Raw genomic sequence first — 20,402 nt, 5'->3', positions numbered from 1 at the left:
ATGGCTCCTGTTTCAGTTTTTTTTTATAAAAAAAAAAGAAATTTGTAAGCATGACCTACACAAAATTAAAGTGGGGTTTTGCATTGAAGCATCATAGCCAACTTATTTGTTGAGCCGACTGATGCCTAGGTGGCACACAATAATCAGAGTTTTGCACAAGACTTGGGTATCCATTGTACATGATCTTACATACCATGTTACTTGAACACAATACATACTGACTAGTAAGATATAAACAAACTATTAGTGATTCAAATCAATATTGCCGAACTTCACAATTCAGTAATCCGTAGCTAGATCAGCCACACATGTAACTGGTTAAACTCATATACACCCCCACCATATCAAACACTTCTTTACACAAACTTACAAGCCCAATTCCTACTAAATTGGAATTTCAGTCACACAACCTCAAATGCTGCACACCGCACACCAGGCAACTTGTCCAGCAAATCTACCGTAAGCATAGATGCCCTTGGCCGCTGCGGCCTACTCGAATAGTCAGTCGTGGACATCAGGCGCGGAACGGTTGTTCGCCTTTCGGAAACTCTAAGCCACTTAGCTTGCATGTACCTGTTTTTCCTCCACGGACCCAAGTGCATTTTCCTATCCTTCATACATTTTTTAGCAGCAGAACACAATATAGTGGTCAAGGACAATAGTCTTTCAACTTTGCCCACAAACACTTCCGGAAGCGTACTAACTAATCTATTATATTCTTCACTTGCTTTAGCCATCTCAAATTCACCACGAAAATTTAATTCCAGTATTATCCTCACCTCCCCTTTCTTTGTATTTCTATCCACTATATCTACAAATGTGTGTTCACCTGCATGCGCCACATAGCATGTTTGTTAATTTTTCATTTGAGTTCTGATAATTATCCTAGCATACATTACTACTGGTCAACATAATTAATCAGTTATGTATGCGTGAATATTTAAATTTTGAAGAGGCTAGCTAATGATTTCGGGAAAATTGTCTAACCAAATTACAAACTAATGGTAGTCTTGTTTGTCTTTTTCTCAAAAATTACCTGATGGAATATCTGGTAAATTTTTCCACTTGGACTTGCAAATTGCGGAATCAAATCCAGCATTTTGAAGACAACCACTAACTTGTTTCATAAGGCAACTCCGGCAACCTCCAAACACCGGATTTTGGCAACTGCATACATCTCCGGAGACTTGGGCCTCTTTTAGTGCTTCTTTTGTGCAGTTTCTGATCCTTGATTCCAATGAACTTGTTCTATATAAGGTTGCCTGTCAAAGAATTAGTTATAAACTTTATATAAATATGTAAATACTCTAGCTTATTCTTATACATCAAGCTAATCACACGAATTCCTTTCACGGCAAATCATATCAATCCAAGGGAACATATTCACTTATTTTAACAAACGAGATCAAGGATTCGAACTGCATATATGAGTCCATATTTAAATTTATACAATTGACCGGTCTTAGGATATGTAAAACTCTAAGAGAATTTCTTTTTGTGTCGGTGGTAATAAATCGAAAAAATGATAATAAATAAGATTTGTTTATGTCGATCCAACTAAGTGTGAAATATATATTTTTTTTAAATAATTTTTTAAAATAAAAATTAAAAATATGTCCCTAAAATTTATTTTATGCCTATATTTTTCAATTTTCTTTTATATAATAAAAATGTATAAACGTGCCTGTAGAAGGCTGTGTTGATCTTCCCAAAATTTGATGTTGTCTTCAACAATCCTATTGGTGTTTTCCACTTCATCTTCTTCTTCTTCTTCATTTTCTTTGTACGTAATGTTCTCCGGCAATCCTTCACGTTGTTCATGAAGAAAACCGAAAACTGTATCAGACATACTTAGCACCAGTACTTCACCTTGAAATACATTATCCCTGTTACTGTTTGGTGTAAGGATGCGGTGGCTCATCGGAATCCTAGCCATAACTCCGGCCATGATTTACTCCCTTGTTAAAAGGTTGTTGCTTGTTTGGCTACATAGAAAATATAGCAACACATTGCTTATATCGCATGGTCAAGGGACAAGGGGTCATGGTGAAGGGGGTCAAGGGCCCATAATTAATCAGCTATATTTCTAATTTTTTTAAAAGATCACGACTTTATTAAAGCATTTTAATTACGAAAACTTCCTTTTCCATAACCTAGCATTTTATTTGTTATAAATTCGTAACGTTATCAAACATGTGAATTGTGAACGGACTGAACGTGCGTGTATTAATAATTTATCAATCAATCATTATTCTTGGAAACCCTGCTATTTTTCGCACTTAAGTATAATACGAGCTCCCCGGGGACATTTGTGTTCAGAAATTGAAATGCATCAAATATTGTGCCACGCTTTAACCATTTTGAAATATATAGCCTTGCTGGCATTTGGTAACACTTTTAATAAATAATAATATAATATTACGTATATATATTATATTTATATTCGTAAATTAGAATGTGTCAAATCTATCTATCTATCTATACTATATTATAATAGACGAAACATTAAAAATTTGATAGTCGGTCGGTATTTGCTGAAATTACTTAATTATCCTTAATTAATTATTCAATATCTAATTGCTTATAAGTTAGTCGATCGGTCAATTCCAACCCTTATTGATATTGGAGTCAACTTTCTTTATCAATTTAAATTCTATTTAATATCCAACTCTATATTATTATTAATTGATATTAAAATCAACTTCTTCTACAGATTCTAAATTCTAATTCATATTTAGTTTTATATTATTCTAGTTTGATATTTCGGACTAAAATAAATTTAAGCAAACTAAATATAATTGTTGAATTTAGTTGATATATTATGCATCGGATTAAAAAATAATAATAAATACTATCGCTTCGTCTAAAAAATTATATTATATTGAACTAGGATAAATGAAATAATATATATTATTCATCCAAGATAATTAAAATATAATTCAACCAACTAATATAAAATCATATATATTAATTATTCGGGTTAAAATAAAATTATAATTATTATAATTATTATTTTTAAAACACATAAATGATCAATAAAACTATATCGTTCAATTAGTACTATTCTATTTTTCAAATAGCTCTTATAATTTATTGATTAAGTAATAACCTCTCAAAATAATTTTTTTGTTAAAGTTTCAACATAATAGAAACATTGTATTTTTATTCTCAAAAACTATAAAATCGCTATAATAATATTTTTAAAAAACTATGAACATATATGTGTATTAATATAATTAGCAGGAAGTCATATCATTTAAAAAGGTATAAATAAAAAAAATTAATGAAAAAATTTAAAATATTCAATTCAAAATATTTTTGTTTAAAAAATTATATAATATTAAAAAAAATTGATGCACGGGTTTAAAACTAGTATCATTACATAATATTTGGGGAAAATATTATCAACTAATTTGAAACGTTTAGCACCACTACTTTTTCTATTTGCAAGTCACATTATTTCTAAAATATAATCAATCCAATTTATTATAAAAACACGAGTGTCCTATAATTATGTTGGGGTGTCCTATAATTATGTGAATGATGAAGTATAGTATATACTTCCTCGGTTCCATTTTTTCATCCATAAAAAATTATCATTTATTCGTTCAAGTTAAATAAATTGATAAGTATCATAATATAGAACTGAAATAATAATATTCACATTTACTCATACATTTTATTCACTTATTATTTATCATAATTGTGAATGTGAACAATTTTTTGGGATATAAATATATGATAATAGTAGACAATAAAACGGGGACGAGGAATAATTGATTTCACAAAATAAGGGTATATATGTAATTAATTTAATAATACTTCATATTTGTATAACCAAAAGTTTCAAAGTTTACTGTAGGACTATATTAAACTAACATTTTTGATATAATTTTTTGATTCCCGCATGAAAGATATAGTTTATTCTGATTAACAAATTTCATAAACTATGAAGAAAGAAAAAAAATCGTCAAATATACTCTCACGCACCGGTGTTTGATAAGGTTCAACACTTGCAGCGAGACTGATATTATTAATTTTAGGGAACGTTGGTAATAATAAAAGAAAAAATCGAGTAAGATGGCTAGTTTTTTTTTAAGGCAAAAACAAATTCCATTACTTTAAATCATCTTCCAAGATACATCTAAAATCAGGAGGAACATAATCCCCTCTGAATATACAACCTGGATTTGAATAAGACATGCTAGTTAACCAATCTGCTATCTTATTCCCAGGTCGTTTGACAAAGACAATACTAATATTGTTATATGACTCAAGAATACTTCTACACTCATCTATTACACTACCAAAAGGTGAATAGATTTTTTCTTGCTTCAGGATTGCATTCACTACCCACTGGCTATTAGATTTAACCACAAACCTCAAATGAGAACTGAGATCACTGCTACCTTCACCACTGTCAACCTTAGCCTTAATCTAGCTCAACGACTCCCTTAACCCAATCGCTTCAGCATGATGAACCTCCGGTCTTCCTACAAGGTATATACTGGCTGCATATAATAATTCTCCTTTGTCGTCCCTCGCTATCCATCCCACTCCATACTGACCAGCTCTTTTGAATAACGCAGCGTCACAATTGACCTTAACACTACCAGATCCAATATTCAGTACTACAAGTTGAAATAACTGGCAATTGAGAAGTAAACTTCCCCATACTCTGAACTCTTTCCCATTGTGTAACATAAGCAATTGCAGAAGACACTACATTACCTGCTTGCACTCTTTTGTTATTCCAAACTACATCATTCCGAGTTTTCAAATGCTCCAACACACCATACTAATTTTTGACAATTTCTCCTTCATCTGATCCCTTACGAAAAGAAACCAGGAAATTTAGTCCATTGAGTTGTCAAAAGTCGCTCCCGGGAAAACTATGTTCCAGCAACTTTTTGCAAATAAGCAGTGCATAAGACAGTGATCTATGGTCTCTGTATCACTCCCGCATAGAGGACACACATTATCTGTCTAGATCATCCTAGATTGCAACTAACACTTTGTTGGTAAGCAGCTATTTAGAGCTCTTCAAAGGAACACTTTCACTTCCATCGGAACTTGCAGCTTCCAAATAACCTTCCAAAGTTCACTATCTACAGAGCCATCCCATCTGCCATGATCTTTTTGTATTAAATTGTACGTACTTTTAACAGAATAATTCCTATTCTACTCGAGGAAACCAGTATCCAGCGTTTGCATACTGATTTTCACTTAACACGATATCAGTAATAGATGTTCTGTCCCGAACAAGAAATAAATCCTCTATAATGTCCTCATCACAAGCTCTACTGTTTGCTCTGAACAACTAGTGCACCATTATTCCTTGCAGAGCTGCGTTTTGAGTAACAATATAAGGATTCCCCACCTCTGTTAACCATGGTTGATCAGTGACCGTCATACTTCGACCATCTCCTATCCTCCACCCAGGTCCTCTTTTCAATAATGTCTAGGCTTCTAAAATACTTCTCCACACATAACTAGGGTTGCGACCCATATTTGCTTCCAAAAAACTACTATGAGGGTAATATTTCGCTTTAAACAATCTGCCAACCAGAGAATTCTCAAATTTTAACAATCTCCGTCCTTGTTTTCCCAACATAGATATGTTAAAATCTCTTATACGCTTGAACCCCATTCCCCCATTATTCTTATGCGTGTTTAATTTCTCCCAGCTACACTAGTGAATACCTTTGTTCTGCTTCGACGATTTCCACCAATAATTACTAATCAAACTTTCAATATCAAGACAAACTTTATTTGGTAGCAGAAATACACTCATCGTGTACATAGAAATGGATTGCAAATCCATTTTTTTATCAAAATTTCCTTACCTACGCCTGAAAACTATCTGCCATCCCATCCCTGAATACTACCTCGAATCTTGTCCTTTAAGCTCCCGAATACAGCTAATTTGTTATGACCAATAGTGTTGGGGAGACCAAGATATAAACTGGTATCATTCGCTACCCTCATCTCCAATTTACTAATAACACTAGTCTACATCTCACTCCCTGTATTTTTGCTAAAAAAGACTGAAGATTTTTCCAGGTTCACCTTTTGGCCAGCTACATTCTCAAAAGTTCTCAAAATTTATAAAACACATGAAGCCTCTTCAACTGTTGCCCGATAAAATATGAGCTGTCATCAGCAAACAACATGTGAGAGATGACAGGAGCTCCTTTCGCGATCTTACAACCTTGTAACCATTTCTTCCTTTCATATTTACGAATTAAGCTAGAAAGACCCTCTGCGCAAAAAATTAAAAGGTAAGGGGAAAGCGGATCCACTTGCCTGATGCCCCGAGAAGGAGTCACTTGACCAAAAATCTCGCCTCCATGAGTTATGGAATATTTAACTAAAGTGACACATTCCATAACCAACTCCACCCATCTATCACATAAACCCATAAGCTTCATCACGGCCTCCAGAAAATTTCACTTCATCCTATCATAAGCCTTGCTTAAATCTAATTTCAACGCCATAAAACCCACCTTACCTTTTTGCTTTCTTTTCAAATAATGCAGAACTTCAAAAGAAATCAACATATTGTCTGAAATCAAACGCCCTTTCATAAAAGCACTCTGGTTCTCTAAAATTACCAAAGGGAGTAAAGTTTTTAAATGGTTAGCCATAACCTTACCAATGATCTTGTATAACATATTACTGAGAGCAATTTTTCGTAAATCACCCATCCACACTGGACTTTTCTTCTTCGGAATAAGAACCAGAATTGTATCATTTAAATTGATCGGGAGCTTGCCATTTTTTAAAAAAATTATTAACCAACTCAGTTAAATTTTCCCCAACAATAGACCAACATTTTTGATAAAATCCAGGGGTGTAGCCATCCCTCCTTGGCGTCTTGTCTGGATCCATACTAAATAGCGCAGCCTTGACCTCAGCTCGACTAACATCCTCCACTAACATGTTATTATGGACCTCTGAGATGCCTGGATTAATCTCTCTGATCACTTCATCACAATTAGATCCCAACGATTAAGAAATATTGTGAAAATAATTCTCCATCAGATCATGAAGGCCATTGTCACGATTTCTCAAAGAGTCATTCTCATCTTTGAGTTGGTGAACCAAGTTGTTTTTCCTTCGTTTGGAAGTAGATTTGTGAAAATATTTAGTGTTGCGATCACCACTCTGCAACCATAATTGCTTCGAATGCTGTCTCCCGTATTCCTCCTTCTGGTGGTAGATTTCTGCGAGATTTTTATTGGTTTCCTTGTATCGCCATGTCGAAGCACTATCCCTTTTGTTCCTCAACTTTTTGAACAAGACTTTACAATGACTAATTCTTGTTACGAAAATTACTAGTGATCGATTTCCCCCGGCTGTCCAAGTCAAATTTACATCTTTCGAACTTATCCAAAATAGAATTAGAGAGCCCATTAGTCCAATTTTTCTTGACTATGTCCATACATTATAAATCTGTTAACCATGTATTTTCAAACAGGAAACGATGCACATGACTATAAATCTTCACTTCTACAGGCTTCATAAAAATGGGACAATGATCCGACATAGTAACTTCTAAATTAAACAAATGAGCCGACTGAAACGCATCCCACCACTTTGAATTGACCATAGCTCTGTCAAGTCTAATTTCAGTCGAAGTTGAAGAGCCTCTACTTTTTTTCCAAGTAAATTGATGTCCAATCAAATCCAAATCTGTAAGATCGCAATCAACCACTGCATTGTTAAAACCATTTAATTAAAAACTCGGGTAAGGCTTCCCTCCCCTATTCTCACCATTGTGTAAAATGTTATTAAAATCGCCTATGACACACTATGGTAAATCTGATAACTCTTTTAAACTTCTCAAGAGAGACCAAGTATTGTGACGGATACTAGGATTTGGTTCTCTATATAAATACCAGTAAGACGCCCCTAAAGAATTCTCTCCAGACCCCAGTAAAATTATTGACATCATTCTGAACAAAACTACCAATAAAGTTTCTTATATACTTGATAACTCGTTTCGATCTGAAACACGCCTGCAATTCATGAACTTGAATCCACATGTCAACATGATTCAATTTAATATTTATAGAATTATCTCCCTCTTTTAGCCGTTCGAAAACTAATAATGCCCTATTGGAAGTCCACGGGCTTCCCTCCATTACTCTTTTGATACCTAGTTTATGATAAAACTGGAATAATTAGAGGTTCGGTTCCAACTCCTTCACGTACATCCCTTTACCCGGTTTCCAGAGGCCTGTAATCGTGTTCTGCATAACATTGAAGTCGACCGGAATATCCACTAAAAAACGTCCAACTAAGCTCCATCTCGTATTTATACTCAGCGTTTTCTCTAGATCCTCGTTATATTCGACACCTTTATCATCTTCTTTGTCAATGTTCAAAGCTGCATATTTATCCCCGATTTATTTCATGTATTTGGATTGATGATCCATGACTGTTAACAGAAACTTAGTTTGACAAAAACAGAAAAACTTCACCGTACGTACGACAAAAAACTCATGTCACGAGACAAGACGCAGTTTAACATTATTGGTTTTGCTTAATGGCATTTGAAAATGAGAGATGGCTAGTTGTCAAGGAACCAGTTACTCTAAAACCTCAAGGTATTAGAGAGATCTTATATTATTCTAACACTCCCCCTCACTCGAAAGCCCATTTATGGGTCGAAGAGTGGATCACGGGCGCCCATCTTTGGGGCATAAATTTGCCTTTCGTGTCCCTCCTAAATTGTGAGAAATATTGGGGGTGGCAGGGATCGAACCTGAGTCCTCTGCCAACCTGAGCTCTGATACCATGTCCAGGAACCAGTTACTCTAAAACCTCAAGGTATTAGAGAATGGCCCTTCCAGGATCTTATATTATTCTAACACTAGTTAGTTAAGAACTTATATCTTGTATCTTGTCGCCTAATTAGTACAGTAAAAAAGAAAAACTAAACGAGTTAAATATCAAAGGAGTGGCCGTATATCGCTTTTTTCACTAATTTTAGTGAGATATCATTTTGATCACTAAAGTCATATAAATATCAAATTGATAATTCAAAATATGTGATGAGAAAATAAATATAATTATTGAGTTCTATACATTTGTCTTCAACGCAATTACACCCAAATGAAATATTGTGAATTATAGTATTTTAGATAATATATATAAGTTTATAAAAATATTTTATTATTTATTTTAAATTTTACAGTTATTTCATCTTAATTAAAAAATAGTAAAAACAAGTTTTATAATCTAGATTTTTATTTAAAATACTAGATGTCTTACATTTTATTTGATTATAGTAGTGTTGAAGAAAAATGTGTATAACTTAATAAAATATAATATTTACTTTCTCGTTGCATTTTTTGAGATATTAATTAAATATTTTTATAATTTTAGTAATTAAAATAATTGCCTATAAAAATGAATAAACAAATTGATATATCATGAGTAATTTGACATTTAACCCAAGACTAAACATAAGCAAACGAGGCAATCTAAATTGGTGGGGGAAACAGCTCGGATCCACGTAAGTGTGATATCAAATGAAGTAGATGGACATATAAATGGGGATATACTCGAATGAATTTATACGAATTTTTTAGTTTCATCTCCCATTTGCCATATCCATTATTGACGTCTCTCTCACTCTGTTTGCTACATATCCTATCCTAATCTCGTGGATGGTGGGACCTATTCAGTGACATGACAGCAATGGATTAAAACGTGGAACGATCATAGCTGTTAAGCTTATGAATTTATAATTTACGCGGCGTCTAGTTATGATTGTCAGTACTATTTTTATTTTGTTTGGTTGTTGAGGGAGTTCACTTTACAAATATAACCCTCAATCATGGAGGATTTTGGTCAATAATACAGGGTAACACGATCATTTCACAAATGCATTTGTAATTTGCTTCAATTTTGTGAACGACATTTGTTCTTGTTTCTATCATTCATCTATTCTGGTCTCTGGACTTGTCTAGCCATGGAAGTGGTTAGTCAGTTGGACATGAATAGCCTGAGACAGGATAGGATTTTCTTCCACTGCCAGTATTGTTTTTTTTTGGCAGGCTTCAGTAATTTTACTATATATGAAAGTACATTTATTTGCTTATTACATGGTTAAAAATGTATGAAACCTTTTAGTGAGGTTCAAATTTTCTCTAAGACAAGGAGAATAAAATATATGATCTCTTATTTCTCAGCAAAGCTACGGTAGTTTAAATTTATTATCTTCTATATATCATAGCCCAACATAATTATAAAATTGACGAGACATTTTATTCTCGTGAAATGACAGATTTACCCATCTATTTATAATATTTAAAAAATATTGTTATTGGGAATCAAACCTGACTACACCCCTTCAACAATATATCATTGTACTACTAACCAAATTATCTCATCTGGTTTTAATCATACTTATAATATACTTATAATATGTGAGTGTTTGAGACATTTAATTTAACATTAAACATAATTATTGGATTATTTGAGGACTTAATTTTTAGCAAATTAAATTTAATATAAGTTCAAACATAATACATGAACAAATCATTATCTTATTTATTAATTATTTTTAAGTGTTTTAAACCTTTTTACATAAATTAGATCAATAAATACCTATTTTTTTAAAATTTACTGAAAAAAATATAGGGTAACATGATCATTTCACTAATTCATTTGTAATTTGTTTGAATTTTGTGAACGATATTTGTTCTTGTTTCTTATCATTCGTCTATTCTAGTCTCTAGACTTGTGTAGAGATGGAGGAAGTGGTGAGTCAGTTAGACATGAATAGACATGATGAATACGTTGAGACAGGATAGGTCTTTCTACCCTTGCCACTTGTGTTTTTCTAATAAGCTTCAGTAATTATACTATAAGAAAATACATTTATTTGCTTATTACATGGTGAAAAATCTATGAAATCTGTTACAGTTGTTTACATGAGAATAATATAAGAAAATATATGATTTACATAGTCATTAACAATTTGTTATGTGAACCTCTATAAAAGAATTATTGACAAAAAAGGTTTTTACAAACCTATGAGGGATACGCGAGCAAAAAAATACGTCACAATATCTCATTGAACAATAAATCTTGTTCCACGACAGGGATACTCTGCACTCTTGGATATGAGCTTTGGCCCACCCATCATGAATTTGGATATGGAGATATGCTGCATAATGCACTCAGAAAACCTCTTTTGCTGTTACAACCCCACTTTTGCTATCTTTGTATTTTGCTTCTGCGTTCAGTTTTAGGATTTGCTTTCTGTACTAATGCCTCCCTTTGGGACTGTTTCTTTTTCTTAAGCCCATTTTCTTGGGGTTTGTACAGAACAAATTCAATGCATAACTATATTTAGTGTTATAATTATAAAATATGATTGAAATTATAAAACTCAATTACAACGCAGAACTATATATTGATGGATAAATGCATAAAGGAATATTTGGTTTTATATTTAAAATCAAGAATATGATTAAAATCATTCTTACCACATTATCAAATAACTAATAATGGAGTGTAAGCAGGTGCACTTTATAATAAAATGATTTAGTTAGATAAAATGTTAACTAAATATAAAATTATTTAATTGTAAAATACGACTAGCATTAGAGTGCAAGTATTATTTTAGGAACAAAAATCACTTTTTAGTATTATGTTATAGCAATGACTATGGGTATTTTTTTTATCTAGTATTGTACTTCCTCTTATCAACCTATTAATCCAACTATAATGGAGGGTGTCAACGCTAAGTGACATGAGTGACATGATATGTCTTGAGTTTGACACTCTTATTAGCACTTTATTTAAGTTGTGGGATGTCATTAGAGTGTCATAAAAGTTAGTATCCCATTATGGTACCAACTTCATTTGTAGGCCAATTATATATAAAATAGTATTTCTATTATGCATTTTTTATTGAATAAGTGAAGTTGGTATCTTAGAATGTCAATCATTAAAGTATTTTTTGAAAAAAATTAGCTAAAAATAATCTAAAAGAGAGAACATAAAATGAACTCCCTCCGTCTCTTCAATTGTTTACATTTTTTAGTGAGTGTCCGACACGCATTTTAAGGTGTGTATAAAGTATAATTCTGTAAAAAAAAATTTACAATTTTGTTTTTCTGAATAAAAATTAAAATATTCAACTTTTATTCAGAAAAAGAAAATTGTAAAAATAAGTTACATAACTACACTTTTTATGCACCTTAAAATACGTGTCAGACACTTTTTCAGACATGTAAATAATTGGAATGGACGGAGGGAGTAATATTTTTGATTAAGTCACAAAATTGCCAAAAATTGAAAATACTGATAATGATCTATGAAAATCTTAATATATATATATATAATCTTATCCTACGGAACCCTCTACTTGGCTCTCTCTTTTTTTTTGCCAAGTTGAATACGGAACTTCATTTCATCATTCACATATATTTCCTTGGTGAATAAGTCATCTGTACAAAAGTTAAGATGCATACAATTTTCTAGAAAAATGTTAATTCATAGCAGTTTTCTAATTTTCAGAGCAAAAAATATGTGTAAAGACTAAAATTCTCTTCCTGAATGTCTATCAATAATTCTAGTAAAAATTAATGTAAGAGTAATTCAGCCTTTTCAGAACTCTTTTACTCTTGGAAATTAAAATCCTGTTCAGGATTTAACATTTCCCATTTTCTATCATCGACCTACTTGAAAATAAAAGCAACAATAATAACAAAGCAATCTGGTCATAAGCTGTCAAAACCAACAAAATGGAGCTTTTTTAGCAATTAAAAAAGAAAGAGGAAGAATGCAGAAGAAGAAAAAAGGTATTTAGAGCAGTTCCAATGCTTTAATTTGCATTTACATAAGACTTGAAGTCGGCATGCCCTCTTTGGTGATCATGGCCAGTTACCTGCTTTAAATTTTTTATTATTTCTTTCCGACTTTGCAACATGTTTATAGCACAGGTGTTGAATGATTAAGATATAACACTCGTGATGAATGGGTCTTAGAGCATCTCCTAGTCTCACATCTCAAACATTTAACTAAAACATGATTAGCTAAAATTTTATTAAACTTGTAAGCATTTTTACTCTAGTGACAACTATAATCATTAGCTATATTTATAATATTATTTTTTTTATTAATTTTAAATATAAAATTAAAATAAGTTTAATTAATTATTTTTTTTATAAGGGAGTTTATTTAATTATGTTCTATATTAGTGGAAATAAAATAATATATTTAATAAAAAGTTATTTAATTATGACATTTTTATATTTATGTAATTATTTCAAAGTAAACATTATGAAATAAGAATGAGTAATTATTATGAATATTAAATAAAATATACGACTAAAACATATCTTATTATATTAAAAAATTTATAAATTTAGTTAACAATAAAATAACTTTGTTACACTTAATATTACGTAACATTATTGTTTTATAAATTTAAATAAAAACATTACATTTATACATCTATACATATAATAATTATGAAGATGTATATCATTTTTATATTATTATATTATATGTTCAAACCTTAAATATGTTATAAAAAATATAAAAAATAAAATTTAGAATAAGATTTTAGGCTAAATTAGGGTTAATGTTGTATTGGAGATGTTCTTAGCATTGGAGTAAGTTGGTCATTTTCTAAAGAGGCCATTTTTTATTGAGGTGTTAAAAGTGTTGTACAATCTGTGCAGAAACAAACCAATATGTGTATGTGTGTGTGAACAAAATGAACAAACAGAGTAACAGAAAAAGAGGAGAGAATGATATAATCCGAGTCCAGTACAGAACTGTCTCCTTAAAGCTTATGGGCCTTCACCGTCGTGTGCGAGCGAAAAGTCTCCCAGGATAAAACAGATTGCAGTGATGTAGAACAATACTCTCAGCGAGCTTGAAACAGGGCAAGAAATTATCACCGGAGGAGAGAGAGGTAAGGTTTTGTGTTTACAGGCGAATGTGTTTTTGGTGTATATAACCCTAACGCCTTAGAGGTGTTTATATAGGTGTAGATAGACTTGTGCGCTACTCTTTTCCATAATTAAATATCATTAATTATGGAATCGGTGTAATACTTGCAAGTTACTCTATTCCATAAATAATCTGAAACAGAATCAAATTAAATATATCAGGACATACACCATATCAACTAATCTGAAACAAAATCAAATTAATTTATGCCATAATATTTGAGCCAAATTCTAGTGGAAAATAATAATTTCCATTATTAAAAGGATATCATCATATTCCACACATCTTTTAGTCATAATGCTCAAAATATGACTTACCAATATGGGACTTATACCCATATTTTCCAACAATCCCCCACATTGGTGAGATTGATGATCTTAGTAGCACACACCAGACAGACAGACAGACAGACGCAAAGTTTGACTTGGTGATAATTTCTTCGATCAGATATAGCATACGATAGGTAGATAATGCTCCTTGAACCTTCGCTCGAGTAAGCATACTGACTTTACTGGTAGACAGTAGACGTGCTTGTCCTTGAACTGTTCGACCGTTTATATCTTTTCTGACTCGTTCAGCTCTCATGGGTATGTTTATTTTGCACATGGAACATCGTCCTGGTTCTGCAGGAGTTTCTAAAGAATTGTGTCTCGCAATTCTCCTTTGAAGCGGCCCCACTTCTCTCCCACATAGGTGATCTTTGTCTTATAGAGTAACCCGCATTTACTCAACTGAATTCCATGCATTCAACATTTTGAACTCCATGTATTCACCGAAAAATCATTAAAAGCTCAGAAGTTTAACCTCGTACCTTACGGGTCTCACTGTTTCTCATCATAGGAACAGGCCAGGGGTTACCCCCACAGTGATTTGGTCATCATGATTTAGTTGTCCCATTGAACCAAGTTCTTGGGATCTCCACTCAACAATGGTTGGGTGTCCACCATGATGCCGTTAAACAATAGGTTTAAGGTCCGTTCCTCTTGATGATTTCTCAACCATTTCTCTTGATAACCCTTTGGTTAGCGGATCCGCGTTATTATCCTTTGACGATATATAGTCAATGGTAATAATTGCGATTGAGATTAATTGTCTAATGGAACTTTGTCGTCGTCATATATGACGGGACTTTCCATTATACACTGTGCTCTGTGCTCTACCAATAGTGGATTGACTATCACAATATATCCCTATTACAGTCACAGGCTTTGGCCATCTTGGAATATCCTCCAAAAACTGGCGTAGATAATCAGTCTCTTCGGCACATTTATCTAGTGCCACGAACTCAGCTTCCATCGTGGAATGAGTTATCACCGTTTGCTTGGAGGATTTCCATGATACTGCCGCTTCGGCTAGTGTAAATACGTAACCACTCGTAGACTTTAGTGCCTTCTTGCTAGATATCCATTTTGCGTCAGTATATACCTCTAATACTGCTGGATATCTGCCATAGTGCAGTCCATAGTCTCGAGTTCCCCTCAAATACCTCAGTACTCTTATGATTGCTTTCCAGTGATCAGCTCCCGGATTACTCGTAAATTTACTCAACATGCTAATTGAGTATGCAATGTCTGGTCTTGTACAACTCATAAGGTACATCAGACTTCCGATTATTCTTGAGTATTCCACTTGGGAGACTCCTACACCTTTATTCTTGGATAGATGTAAAGTCATATCCACAGGTGTCCTAACTTTCTCAAAGTCATCCTTAAGGAACTTTTCTAGGATCTTGTCATCGTAATGAAGTTGACTTAGTGCGAGATCCTCTGATATTCTAGAAATTTGAATTCCTAGAATAATATTTGTTAGTCCCATATCTTTCATGTCGAATCTTGATTTCAACATGTCCTTAGTAGATTTGATCACTTTATCATTGCTTCCGGCAATAAGTAGATCATCTACATACAATGTCATCATGACATAACTGCTATCATTTTCCTTGACATAGCTTTTCTCGTTTTCCTTGTAATAGACACAACTATCACATTCATTAATTTTGAAGCCATTTGCCAGCACGATCTCATCAAATTTTTCATTCCATTTCATAGGCGCTTGCTTTAGACCATATAGTTATTTCACTAATTTACAGAATTTTCTCTCTTGTCCAGGGACAACAAACCCTTCAGGTTGTTCCATATATATTTCCTCATCTATATCCCCATTTAGAAAAGTTGTTTTCACATCCATCTGATGTACTGTTAGATTTCGCATTGCAGCGATAGCAAACATCATCCTTATGGATGTTATTCTCGTTACAGGAGAATATGTATCGAAGTAATCAAGGCTTTTCTGTTTCTTGTATCCTTTGATTACAAGGTTGGCCTTATACTTATCGATAGTGCCATCGGTTTTTAACTTTTTCTTGAACACCCACTTGCTACCTAATGGTTTACAACCGGTTGGCAAATATACTAATTCTTAAGTATAATTCTGCATAATCGAATCAACTTCGTTCTTGATGACCTCTTTCCACATAGGCCCATCCGGTGAGGTAACCGCTTCCTTATAGGTTTTCAGATCACCTTCTTCGAGCAAATAGGTCATAAAATCAGATCCATAGGATTTCTCCGTACGTTGTCTTTTGCTTCTTCTCACAACCCCCACATTTCCGTCTTCACTCTCATTATTATCATCTATAGACTCATGAGTTCGTTTAGACGTCGTAGGTTGTTCGTTTCCTGGATTACATGGAAATGTTGTCTCAAAGAATGAGGCGTTCCTTGATTCCATAATGGTATTCTTTTGAATATCAGGAATCTTAGATTCATGAACGAGAAACTGATATGCAGTGCTATGTGGAGGATATCCGATGAAGATACAATCCACAGTCTTTGAACCAATCTTCACCTTTTTAGGTGTAGGGATTTGTACATTTGCAAGGCACCCCACACTTTCAAGTGTTCATAGCTTGGTTTCTTCTTCTTCCATAATTCATAAGGACTTACATCCTTATTCTTGCGCATCGTAGTATTTAAGATATTATTTGCGCTTAAGATGGCTTCCCCCCCACATCGACTGCGGAAGTCCAGAGCTTAACAACATCGCATTCATCATCTCTTTAAGAGTGCGATTCTTCCTCTCAGCCATACCATTTTACTGAGGGGAGTATGGTGCAGTGACCTCATGGATTATGTTAGGTCCCAATGTGTTTGTAGAAGGGGGGTTGAATACAAACAGTACCAAATAATCGAATAAATGCGGAATAAAAAATGTGAAACAAAATTCAAGTTAAATAAAAATATTATTAAACTTGAAAGGTGTTACAACAACTGTATCGATTACAAGGTATTAATCTCAAATCAATTATCACAAATCTAGAATAAATTCGACATGAACTTTTTCTATTTTTGCAATAATTAGAATCAAATGCTAAACGCGATTTGAGATTAAGTTCTAGGGATTTTGATCCGCTAGATTGTTATACAAGAACAAGATAAAGATTTCTAGTTGATTGGATTTAACTTTACAATCTAGAAATTGATCTTGAAGTTTTGCAGAGAAGAATAAAATATTTGATGATACTGCTCTGTTCTTGTTTTTTTTGACTTGTATATTTGATGATAATGCTTTCTGCTGCTTCTGTTTCTTTTTAATTCATTCAACAGAATTGAATTGAACTGGAATGACAATCCTGAGCTCAGCAAGACTTTCGGTATGACAATCAAATGAACTAGCAAGACTATCAGAATGAACTAGCAATACAATCAGAATGAACTAGCAAGACAATCCTCCTCCCAGTGTAACTTTCGGTGAGACTATTGTTTGTACTAGCATGACTTTCGGTATGACTATTGATTGTCATACCGATTGTCATACTAGTACAATCAGTTTGACTTGCTGAATTTAAATGAATTTTAATCCAATTTAAATTCTGAAAATTCCTAAAATTAATTCAGAATTAATTAATCAATTAATTCAATTAATAAATAAATTATTCTTCGCAGATATAATTTATTTTCTTAATTAAATTAGATGACTTAATTAATTAATAGAGAATTAATTCTAGTCTTCAACAGCACCCATCTTTCTGCAAATCTTCTGAAAATCACTGAAAATTATGAATCAATTCCACCACTTCAATGTTGACACCCGATGTACTGTCTGGTTCATGAGTGACTAACTTCCGTGACGTTTCTTCATGTCTTGACTTTGACACTTTGATTTTCTTCAGATTAAATCCTTGTAATTAATGATACTCTGACGAGATCTCGGTCACTTGATTAAATCCACAATCTTGATTTATATCACTGAGGCATGATCAATTTCTTGAACTTCTTCCAGTGAATTAATTCCTCAAGTCTGTAGATAAACCCTGTTTCTGAATCCTTTGACAGATATTATTTTGCGAGATCTCTTTGACGGTAGATCCACTATTTACTTATTACATTCTTATTTGAGTTGAGTTGAATCCTCGAATATACAAATAGGCTATGACATATGACTTACAATCTCCCCCTATTTGTTTGTTAGACAATAACACACAAATACCTGGAGGATAACTCAACTAACAAATAAGAAAAAAATATAAAAAGAAATGCAAAGTAAATAGTAGAAAAGTTCTGGACTAGATTTAACATTTTCCAGATTCCAAGTAGATGTTCCTCTAGACTGAACATATCTTCAAGTAGTTCCATCTTCATTTGTACAACTACATTTCTTGTTGAGAAGCCCATATCTCTCTTACTTCTCCCCCTATGAGCATCAACTGATTAAAGAAGATCACCTTCGTTTACCACCTCTCCCGTACAATAGGATCCGCAGATAAAAGCCAATGGTACTCCCCTTTTGAAAACAGCTTCTTCCCTTACTAGAAAATCACCTTGTGTTTACCACCTCTCCCGTACAATAGGATCCGTAGTTAGAAACAACAATGGTGTGGTGTAGTGTACATTTTTAAAATCTTTTTCTTCCTCCCTGCTATTTCTCCCCCTTAGTTGAGGAATCCTCCAAACTATTTCTTAAGCTTTTATCTCCCCCTTTGAGAAGGAATGTATGCTGTTGTCTGAAGGAGTTCTCATATTTCACTTGGTTGGAAAAGAAATAACAAGTAGTTTCTTTTTCTACCTCACTGTGAGTGTGTGATTCTGTTTAGTGTACCTCACATGTGTTTCACTCTTCTCTCCACTCGTGTTTACACTCATTCTCACAAGTGTATCACTCTTCTCTCATAGCTCCATAATCCAGCTGTACCTGCAAGGAAAATCACCTTAGCCATCCTTAAGGAGGTCACAGGTGGTGCAATGGGAGTTCACAAATCCCCATCCTTGTTAAACTCGTCAGATGAATCTGAGTCATAATTTACAAGTTGCTAGTTTCCCTTTTAGGGTTCCAGATTTGAATTCTGGGAAGGTAAACAATGATCCAACGAATTTAGCATAAAGATCAAAGTTCCCTTCTAATGTCTGTGAAGACATTTCCTTGTGACTTATCAGGTAATATCTGAATCATTATCAACAAGTTGTCGATCTGCACCTATGTCAGATCCACTATCCGCAGATGCATCCAGGGGATTTAAGCCTGGGGAGGTAGATACTGACCACTGACATATGGCTTTTGGATCAGTATCCTCTCCTAACACCTGTAAAGGCAATTGGTCCACTAACGAACCTTGAACAATCGAATCTGACCTTAAAATGGTCGAAACTCTTGTTTCCGTCAACTCATCCTTTGTGTGTGTAACCTCTCCTTGTGCATCAAGAATTGATTATGTTTGAAGTGGTGACACTACATCGGATACCTTGGCCGACAGGCAAAATTTCAATAGACGCACCCTGTTGAGAGAATGAATCTAGTAACTATTTTTGTGCCTTTTCAGCCATTACATCTTTTTGAGAAGATGTATGGGGGCTAGCAGTTGTCTCGGTTTAAATACTACTCATCTATTTAGGAGACAGAGCTACTGGGTTGACTACAGAACCTTCCTTATGTGGTGCACTAAGGCACTATCTCCCTCACGCTCATTCATACTACATTTAGTGGTAAGAGAGTGTTGGTTGGTTCTGTTTTTGTGTTTGTCTTTACAGTCTGGGATAGACGTTGTGGGTTTTCAACCTCATGACTGTCAATGAAAGAAAGTCATTGGAGACTGAACCTGTATCATAGAATATATGGTAATAGAGAGAAAATGATTTACAATAGTGATTTCAAAAGATTTTACATGAAATAAGAAATCACTAATGTAGAAAGAAGTTTAATTTTTGTTTTTCAAAATGAATGAGTTTTTGATAAAACATTGATCACTTAGGGTAAAGTCTAAGTAATTCTCATTCATGTCAAAAGCTTACAAATATCTGCAACATAATGTTAACAACATATCATTGACCGATACTTGTCAAGTACTTTAGATACTAATTGTTATGTTGCATAAGCAATATACCACTGCACATATAAAACAATATGATTGTGCCTAGTGATAAAAT

General features: G+C 33.4%; 1 protein-coding gene across 1 annotated transcript; it reads right to left on the bottom strand.

Moving 5' to 3' along the window:
- Nucleotides 1-56: 56 nt before the first annotated feature.
- Nucleotides 57-2,086, bottom strand: LOC141668693 (uncharacterized). Its single transcript, XM_074475675.1, has 3 exons — nucleotides 1,685-2,086; nucleotides 1,037-1,262; nucleotides 57-829 (listed from the first exon to the last, which is right to left on the bottom strand). The coding sequence occupies exons 1-3, from the start codon at nucleotides 1,946-1,948 to the stop codon at nucleotides 402-404; spliced, it is 918 nt and encodes a 305-aa protein (XP_074331776.1). The 5' UTR covers nucleotides 1,949-2,086; the 3' UTR covers nucleotides 57-401.
- Between the last annotated feature and the right edge of the window lie 18,316 nt (nucleotides 2,087-20,402).

Source organism: Apium graveolens, chromosome 6 (assembly GCF_009905375.1).
Source record: "Apium graveolens cultivar Ventura chromosome 6, ASM990537v1, whole genome shotgun sequence".
NCBI classification, from domain to species: domain Eukaryota; kingdom Viridiplantae; phylum Streptophyta; class Magnoliopsida; order Apiales; family Apiaceae; genus Apium; species Apium graveolens.
Note: the sequence above shows the minus strand (reverse complement) of the source record. Positions and strands in the feature narration are given on the sequence as shown.